The following is an 8,594-nucleotide window of genomic DNA, read 5'->3' as shown; positions in this document are numbered from 1 at the left end:
TCTTCCATGCTCCACTCTCTCGTTCGTGTAACTCGGACAGTGAGCCAAGCGTCTTCCGTCAGTCTTGCCCACCCAAGCAGAAAACTCCTGCAGTCACGTGTCCTTCCAGTAGCACCATCCAGTGAGAGCTGCAGCCTTACCCCAGGAAGAAGCCAGGGACGTCCAGGGACAGGGATGGGAACAGGTTAGCAAAGAGAAGGCAAAGGGAAACTGGGGGCAGTCATGGACAGTGAATGAGAAGTCGCGCTCACATACTATGGTGGTCAAGAGCTGGGGCCTAAAAACGAGTAGGGGCCAGAGAACAAAGGACATGGAGGCCAGAGGAGATGAAGGGGAGGGAAGTGTTGGTGCAGACGGGGGGGTCGGAGACATCTCACAAGAAGAGACAGTTGGAGGTCAGGTCCTAGGCAGGAGGAGCAGAAGTCTTGAAAAGGGTGCCCCTGGAAAGGAGACCACACGGGTTCTTTCATTTGAGGTAGCAAACACCAGGCGAGTTCCCGTCGTGCCAGTTCACGGGACGGAGGCCGAACTGCAGACTGCTATTACTACGACCCCCGCCCGGAAAATGCAGGTAGCAGAGTTTGCTCAATCAGCTGCCAGGATGATAACAATGGCCATCACACCTTCCATGAGGGGAACAGTTAAACAGCTTTGGGGAACACTTCCAGGCTTGTTATTGTTTTGTTGTTTTTTTTTTTTTTTTTTTTCTTTTGGTTTTCTTTTTCTTTTTTTTTTTTTTCCTTTTTTTTTTTTTTTTTTTTTTTAATCTCTGGTCACTCCCTCTAAAAGATAGTGGAAATAAATTTGAATAAGCAAAACAGGTTTGCTGAAAATAAAACCAGGGCACCTCAGCTAGTCCAGTCAGCCTGCTTCCAGAAGGCCCGTCAGGCACGGTAGTACCTGTGGCTGAGAGAGCAGTGTCCAGCATGTATCGGGTGAGTAGCCCTGCTGTCTGGCGGAGGATTGGCTGAGGGACAAAGCAGCAGGTACTCTACTGGGTGTGTAGGGAGACGGAGGCTCCAGGCTTCTGGTCTCAGGGAGCTGCTGGGGGAAGCTCATACAGGATGGGGACCTGAGAGCCTTCTCACTGGCCTTTGCTTACAGGTTGTTGCCTTCTTGGCGATGATGGTGGGAGCCCACACCGTGAGCTTGCGGATCCGGAGGGACTGCAGCCATTGGCCCAGCTGCTGCCCCAGCAGAGGGCAAGTATTCCCTGAGGAGCGGCTGAAGTGGGAAACTGTGTCTGTGCCTCCCCCAGAGCTGCTGAGCCGCACCCACCCCCCAGTATCCTGCAGGGCCAGCAAGGACGGCCCCCTTCACCGCAGGTCCATCTCTCCCTGGAGCTATGAGTGAGTCTACTAGTCCACCCATCAATGTATTCATGTGACCCCATTCATTCATTCATTCCTCCTGTCCTTCCTTTCTCTAGATTATATCCCAGAGGCTAACATATAGGTCAACTGAAACGATGTATGTAAAACCTGTAATTTGTATTGGTTCTATTTCTCGCTTGGTTTCTACCATTCTCATATTTTTCTAACTAAAGCGTCAAGCGATAATATGTGATGCAGACACAAAGCACCACGGTGCCGAATGCTGTCATTCAACTCTTGTGAGGCAAGTGGGTGGTTAGATCCCCAGGCGTGTTATCTTTAGTCAAACCATGGCTCTCTTAGTCTTTTACCCAGTTTGCCACATAAACATTATATTTTTTCTGCTTATATCGTGATACGCAGTTGGGACAGAGAAACAAAGTATTACAAGGTAGGGTCTTAGGGATCCCCCACACACGCCTGCAGTCCTGTATCTTCACCGGGTTTTATGCTCCCACCCCGCACGTGGCTCGGTTGCTTAGCCTTGCCTTTGAGGGGTTATGGAGATGTTTCTGGAATAGGGATCTGACACCTTTATCTGATATCATGTCTAAGACACCAGTGCATAATACTTTGGAGTAATCTCAGAGGCTGCTGGAAATCTGTCTGGGGCACAGGGGTCGTGGTGGGGCTCAGCTACACTCATCCTTTTCTCTGAGAAGCAGTGAGAAGCCTGGCTAACCATCAGGCAAAACTTCTCCAACATGTGTTCCATGCAACACTGGTCCCACAAGCTGTTTCTCGGAAAAAAAAGTGATGGTGTCAGGTGAGTTTGGGAAAGGCCATGCAGCCCTACCCCTTGGAGAACCACAGTGCTCTCCACACATTATAGTTGGTAAGAAATCTATGAAAAGAAAACATTAGTTTTCCCAAACTCATTTGCTCACAGAAACTTTTTTTCCAAACAAACAAACAAACAACAAAAACCTCAGGGTATCTATTAGGGAATCTACTTTGGGCAATGCTTGCAGTAGCTAGCTGAACCTTGATTTCCCAGGCTTGTATGGGAGATGGCTTTACCGCATTGGGGCTTCCTGTCAGGCTACTGGATGCATTTTTTTTTTTTTTTTTTTTTTTTTTTTTTTTTAGTCTTCTCTCCAGGAGTTGTGTTTTTTATTTTGTTTTGTTTTGGTTTTTTTGTTTTGTTTTGGTTTTGTTTTTTCTTTCTTTTTGGTTTTTGTTGTTGTTGCTACAAATCTTTTCTGATTTGCTAAAAAGTCTTTCTGAAGCCCTAAATGTGCTTGTAATACTTGCTTGGACAGGGAGGACAGAAAGCACCTCACCCCGGGGAGTAAGAGCAGCCAAAGGAGATACTTAGCGCTTCTTGTGTATTCTTTCATACGTGGCTGTGGGGCAGTTGGGCTTGCTTTGTTTGTTTGACACCAGGTCTCATCCAGTAGCCCCCCTGGCCTGAAGTCACTATGCGGCACAAAGTAGCCTCAGCCTCATGGCGAGCTTTGCCTCTGTCTCTCAGGCGCCAGGATCAAGAGGCCTGCGCTACCGTACCTGCCTCACAGCAGTTTTCAGTTCTGTAATAATTGTGATTAAAAAAACTCCGCAAAATGTAATGCCTTGCTAAAGAAGCCTTATGCATATCAGACAGATGCAGAGCTGGTCTGGTGGAGGCTGGCAGGAGGTTCCTCACCTTCCTCTGCTCTGCAAGAAGCTGTCATGGCTATGGCCTTGCATTCAGGGCCACTAGAAAGGGCATTCTTTTGTCCCCTACCTATACTTACAGCTGAAGAAAACACATTTCAGAGAGGAAGGGGGTGACATTCAAAGTCACACAGTATTGGGTGCCAGAACAGATTCAAGAAGGCGAGCCCACGGCCACTCTATCCCCTCCCTCCAGCCCCTGCACCCCACCTGCCCCTTGTTCCTCCAAGACTGATCAGCTTTGTCCCCACAGGCTGGACAGGGACTTGAACCGGGTCCCCCAGGATCTGTACCACGCCCGATGCCTGTGCCCACACTGCGTCAGCCTACAGACGGGCTCCCACATGGACCCACTGGGCAACTCAGTACCGCTGTACCACAACCAGACCGTCTTCTACCGGCGGCCGTGCCATGGCGAGCATGGTTCCCGTCACGGCTACTGTTTGGAGAGCAGGCTCTACCAAGTCTCCTTGGCTTGTGTGTGCGTGCGGCCCCGAGTCATGGCCTAGTCGTGCTTGCCACCTGTCTGAGGCTGGTCCCTTGTTGGGAAACAGGGCCAGGAGTACGGTCACCTCGCGGCAGTGGGCCAGGGTACCTAAATGCCCAAGCCCTCCAAAGCCCTTATGTGAAGCACCAGGATTGGGGACAAGATGGAGGACTTGGGGAGAAACTGTGACTTTTGCACTTTTTGAAAGCACTTTTAGGAAGGGGAAGTTTCAGCTTGCGCTGCTGGAAGATGCTGTCACGGCATTTTCTCTCGGGAACTGTCTCCAGAGGCTTGCCAAGCCCTGGAAGCCATACTCCCGGCGCCTCCTTTCCTCGGGATCCCCCTGTTCAGCACAGGCACTTTCTCCATAGTTCCCCATTTGCCCTTTTGTTTGTGAATACCAACTCTGCATGCAGCTAGTGTGATTACGTTGACATGGTTAACTCTGAGGAGAAAGCTGTTATTGAACGTGGAGAGATTTATCCAAATAAACACCTGTATTTTAAAATGGTCTCCTTTGCCGTTGGCGTCCATGGTATCTGAACATCCTGTGGTCCCCAACCGGATCCTTTCTCCTCTTTAGCACTTTCTCCGCTCTGCAATTCTCCCTACTTCCCTGGGTGCCCATTGCACCCACCCATCCCCTGGTCCATCCCTGAACACAATGTGTGTGTAGGGGGTGTCAGACAGCTCAACATGGGGAGAGACAGAAGCCCATTGAGGCACTGCAGTAGACACACAGCGCCCCCTTGTCTCCCCAACAATCCTCCTTTGTCCACTGGTCCTGGCTGTTGCAGCTTGGTCCAGCAGGGCACTGCCTGGGCTGGGCTCCAGTTCCCACCTCCCTTAAAGGAAAAGAGAGAAAGGCCCAGCCAAAGAAGAGGGTTAAGGTTAGGGGAGGGGCCATAAACATCTTCAGGCTTTGGTTGCTGGGGAACCCCTTGCTCTGCCCCTGTCTCTCTCCTAACCCCCAGTTCCTCTGGTTCCTTTCCCATCTCTTCCTTTCCCTGTTCCTTCCCTCCTTCTTCAGGTTGGGTTAGGCTGGAGGAAGAGGAGGGTTAATCTCTTCTCTCTCACCCCTCCCCATACCTCCTAGGGGCCCTTCGGGTGAGAACAGAGGCACTCTGGGCAGCTGGGTGAAACCCATCTGGGCAAGCCTTCCCTGGGTACTGCCTCCTCCCAGAGTCCCACAGCAGGCCCCAGCTTCGCTCTCAGGCTCTTGAAGTGCCTTCTTTCTCTTGTCTGCTTCCATAACCAGATTTCTGTTTCCCTTCCTGGGCTGCTGAAAGGCTGGTGAGGGTGAGTCTGTGTCCCGTGAGCCTCACAGAGATGTTCAGTGCCTGGGATCGCCGGGAGCGGCCCCCAGAGGAAGGAGCAGCTGCAGAGCTCCAGGGCTTCGGAGTGGACAAGACTTTCCTGTCTTCCCTCAAAGGCATCCTGCTGGAAACTGAGCTGGTAACAGCTGCCTCCCCAACCTCATGCCTCCACCTCTCCCACCCCAGCTCCCCAGCACAGCCCTGCACTGGCCTCCTGGGCTCACCATTTCACAGGCCCCCTCCCACGTTTTCTGTCTTTCCACTCCCAAGTGTAGCTTCTGCAGCTCTTAGCTCTCTGGCTGCTCCTCCACCCGGAGACAGTCGCAGCACCTATCATTTGCTTCAAGACCAAAGTTAGGTGGGAAGATGGCTCTCTGAAGATACTGAGGGAGTGAGCCGTGGGAGGGGGTGGGGAGAAGGCCCGCTGTCTTCTTCCAGCTTCTGGGAGGCTTATTTCTTGGCATGTCTAAGCTTAAGTATCCAAAAGGGTAGGTTTCCTGCCGCCATGCTGTAGCCATTAACATCTAGCCTCAGGCTTTCTGTGGTTCCCGAGCAAGATCACAGGGCTGACACAGGACCTCTTTCTTATCTGCTACCCTATACGCAGCAGGCTCCTGCCTCTCTCAGCATGGAATCCAAGGCTTTGACTCTTGTCATCTGACTTTTAGCCATCTGGGTCAGGGAGAGCTTTGTGGGGCTGAGGTGCCGAGGTGCTGTAGGCTGGTGTGTACATTGTGTTCTGTGCTCCAGGGGATGGTCCCCTGGGGGATGTGAAGATTGGCCAAAGTGCTGGGGTTGTTGGGATTCCTGGGATAGCAGGAGTGGGAGGGTGGTGATGCCCTTGACGGTTCCTGACACCAGGGATGGGACGCTTCCCTTGCCTTCATTGAGAACTCTTCCTTCTCAGTGAGACTGGGCTATGGGTACCAGCCGAGGAGAGGGGACTCCCAACTACTGCAGAGCCATGGCCTGCCCTGTGCACGTGTCTCCTCAGAAAGCCCCCAATCCTTGGTCCTGCAGGCCCTGACCTTCATCATCTTCATTTGTTTCACGGCCTCCATCTCCGCCTACATGGCTGCAGCGCTGCTAGAGTTCTTCATCACACTGGCCTTCCTCTTCCTCTATGCCACTCAATACTACCAGCGCTTCGATAGGCTTAACTGGCCTTGTCTGGTGAGGAACACTGCCTCTCCCACCCCACCCTGGCCTCTTCCAACTCTCTGATTGCTCAACATTCCTGTTGTCTCGTGCCTCCCCTTTATTTCCACAACTGTGCCTTGACTCGTGCTGTGTCCTTTGCGCTCAGAACTGAACTTTGGCCCGTAAGAGCACCCCTGTCAAGGAGGACATACAGACCTTAGCCCTGCTCCCCCACACACCTTAGAGGCCTAGCTCAGTCCTGCTCCATTTGGCTGTGCTAACTGCTGTCCCCTCCCACTCCTGGCTGATCTAGATTTATCTGCTTCCATCCTCTGGGTAGGGTTGTGAGCTCACTCCCTTGAAAGTACCTGATGTGTGCCTGGGGACACCCCTGGGCAGGAATTCAATCTCTGAAGACCAGACAGGGAAAGCTGACTAGCTTTTCAGGTAGTGACACTCCCCAACTCCCCATTGCCTGTGGCTCCCCCCAGGACTTCCTCCGCTGTGTCAGCGCCATCATCATCTTCCTGGTGGTGTCCTTTGCTGCTGTGACCTCGAGGGAGGGAGCTGCCATTGCTGCTTTTGTGAGTCCACCCCTGTGGTGCTCTCCAGCCCTCAGGACTTTTGGCTGGGATTGGCACACTTCCTGTGTCCAAAGCAAAGCCTGTGCCTGCTCACATATCATTCCCCCACTTCTTCTGGGCCCCACTCCCTACTCCCCTTGTCTGACAGCTTCTGCTATGCCACCTGAATTCCTTTTTTTCCCCACAGGTATTTGGCATCATCCTGGTCTCTGTCTTTGCCTATGATGCGTTCAAGATCTACCGAACTGAGTTGATGCCCAGGGCCAGCGAGGGTGAGTGTCTGTGCCCTGACAGGAGATGCCCCTACCTGTGGCCCCAGATTCTGCAAGCATACATGGTTTTCCTTCTGGCCACCTCTCCACAGGGGACCAGCAGTGATTCCAGGGTTACCTGGCTCCCACGACCAGACACAGGACTCACAGAGCCCATATTTGTCGTCTTTGAATTCACTGAACCTCCAAGTGTCCATCACCTACTCCCTGTCTTCAGAGATGTGTGCGTGAGAAGTTTCGGGGGTTGGGGTAGGTTTCTGTGCTTCCAAGTCATTCCCAAATTAAAAAAAAAAAAAAAAAAATCAAATCCTCCTGATGGTTCTTCTTCTTTCTTAGAATTTATACAGATTAGGAAGCCAAAGAGTTATTTGTGGAACCATAATCCAGAAAGCCGAGATTCCTCTGTGGGGTGAGGGAATGAGGGTTAGATTGAAGAAACTGGAGACGTGCTTGAAAGGGAAAGCTTTACGTATGCCTGAGCCTGACACATCAGAGGAATGTGAGATTGCCAAAATGCTATGTGCCAGGCTGCTTGGGAGTAAGATGTCTAGGCTTTCCTGACCCCATCAACAGCCCGCACACCGTAGTTTGGGCTGCGGGCCTTTCTCTGGGCTTTGTGTAGGGCTCCCCCTTGTGGTATGGGGACAGCCGGGTGGCAGACCACCGGGGAACCATCTTCGGAGAAATTCCTAAAATACCATCACCTGTAACAAAAGCCATTAGCTATGAGCTGGTCACGTGCCCTCATTCTGTGTAAAAGAATGCTGAGGCTTAGTTAGGGGGATGTGACCTTCTTACTTGTGGCAGAGCTGAGTCTAGAACACCGCGACCTTGAAACAGAACTGTCTTGATCTACATACTGTTCTGAGTCCTTTTGAAGCTCTGAAAACAGGGTCCCATCCCTTGGACAGTGGACCCACCTTCCCAGCTTGCTACTTTCTTGGAACACATTTCCTGAGTGTTTCCTGTCTGCAGAGCCCATGCTTGGCACCAGAGCTTTAGAGGTAACAGTTGTGCAAATCGGCTTGGAAAGATGTTTGGAACAGAACTGCCTGGTAGGTGATAGTCTAGTGTAGGCAATACGTCCCTAACTGGCTGGAGGAACCCATCATGGTTCATATACGGTCCCATTCCAGCTGACTTTTTGGCCCCTCTCTTCAGTGCTTTGCTCTTCTCCCAAAACGCCTTTTTCCTTTCGGGAAGAGCCTTTCAGCCAAGGGTTCTGTCCTCAAGCCCTGCCTGTGCCCTGGATCTTGAACCTGGAGTGGTGCCATGCTTCCCTGTGAGGACTGCTGTTCTCTTGAGTAGATGTTTCCTGCCTCCTGTTTCCTGTCTTCCTATCTCTGTGTTCTGGTATCTCATCATACCTGGCAGCTGCTCCAAGGAATGGGCCCACTGGGCTTTGGGTTTCCTTGGACTCTGTTCATGGTTCTTGGGTTTTCTGCACAGTCTTCCCCGAGTCTAGCTCACTGCCCTTGATCAGAAGGATGGAGGTAGGATGGGCATAGTCTCAGAGGATAGATGGAAAAGGCTGGGCTAGGGAAGCAGGGAGAAGAGCGTAGGTGAAAGCATAAGAACGTTGCCCAAGTGCCCAGAGCCTCCTCTGGGGTTTGCTTTCCAGCAGATCTCAGCTCCGTCCCCCCAAGCAGCTGTGTGTATAGTTCTACAAGGAGGAGAGAGAGAAAGACAGAGACAGAGGGAGGGAGAAAGGGAAGGAAGGAGGGAGAGAGGAAGGGAAGGAGGGAGCGAGGGAGAGACTTGTGCCC

The 8,594-nt window shown here is 51.9% G+C and overlaps 2 protein-coding genes across 6 annotated transcripts; both read left to right on the top strand.

Moving 5' to 3' along the window:
* On the top strand, window positions 1-4,004 carry Il25 (interleukin 25). The gene is made up of 3 exons (XM_060391726.1): window positions 1-184; window positions 1,105-1,349; window positions 3,283-4,004. The coding sequence occupies exons 2-3, from the start codon at window positions 1,123-1,125 to the stop codon at window positions 3,536-3,538; spliced, it is 483 nt and encodes a 160-aa protein (XP_060247709.1). The 5' UTR covers window positions 1-184; window positions 1,105-1,122; the 3' UTR covers window positions 3,539-4,004.
* Window positions 4,005-4,433: 429 nt separating this feature from the next.
* Cmtm5 (CKLF like MARVEL transmembrane domain containing 5) lies at window positions 4,434-7,139 on the top strand. Of its 5 annotated transcripts, none has more exons than XM_021639635.2 (6): window positions 4,434-4,682; window positions 4,806-4,971; window positions 5,853-6,005; window positions 6,464-6,556; window positions 6,744-6,828; window positions 6,921-7,134. In XM_021639635.2, the coding sequence occupies exons 2-6, from the start codon at window positions 4,846-4,848 to the stop codon at window positions 6,932-6,934; spliced, it is 471 nt and encodes a 156-aa protein (XP_021495310.1). In that variant the 5' UTR covers window positions 4,434-4,682; window positions 4,806-4,845; the 3' UTR covers window positions 6,935-7,134. The 5 variants fall into 5 exon arrangements, with proteins under 5 accessions (XP_021495310.1, XP_021495309.1, XP_021495308.1 ...); XM_021639634.2 differs by having other exon boundaries at window positions 4,435-4,623; XM_021639633.2 differs by having other exon boundaries at window positions 4,435-4,623; window positions 4,775-4,971.
* Window positions 7,140-8,594: the final 1,455 nt, after the last annotated feature.

The sequence above is a fragment of the Meriones unguiculatus genome, chromosome 9 (genome assembly GCF_030254825.1).
Source record: "Meriones unguiculatus strain TT.TT164.6M chromosome 9, Bangor_MerUng_6.1, whole genome shotgun sequence".
Lineage (NCBI taxonomy): Eukaryota > Metazoa > Chordata > Mammalia > Rodentia > Muridae > Meriones > Meriones unguiculatus.
The sequence above is the reverse complement of the archived record's forward strand: the minus strand, read 5'-3'. Positions and strand labels throughout refer to the sequence as shown.

Excerpts from the sequence above, each read along its gene's own strand:
- Il25 (XM_060391726.1), top strand. The coding sequence starts at position 1,123 with ATGATGGTGGGAGCCCACACCGTGAGCTTGCGGATCCGGAGGGACTGC. Across the intron at positions 1,350-3,282 it reads ATCTCTCCCTGGAGCTATGA|GCTGGACAGGGACTTGAACC; the intron begins GTGAGTCTACTA and ends TTGTCCCCACAG.
- Cmtm5 (XM_021639635.2), top strand. The coding sequence starts at position 4,846 with ATGTTCAGTGCCTGGGATCGCCGGGAGCGGCCCCCAGAGGAAGGAGCA. Across the intron at positions 4,972-5,852 it reads TCCTGCTGGAAACTGAGCTG|GCCCTGACCTTCATCATCTT; the intron begins GTAACAGCTGCC and ends TTGGTCCTGCAG. Across the intron at positions 6,557-6,743 it reads GAGCTGCCATTGCTGCTTTT|GTATTTGGCATCATCCTGGT; the intron begins GTGAGTCCACCC and ends TTTTCCCCACAG.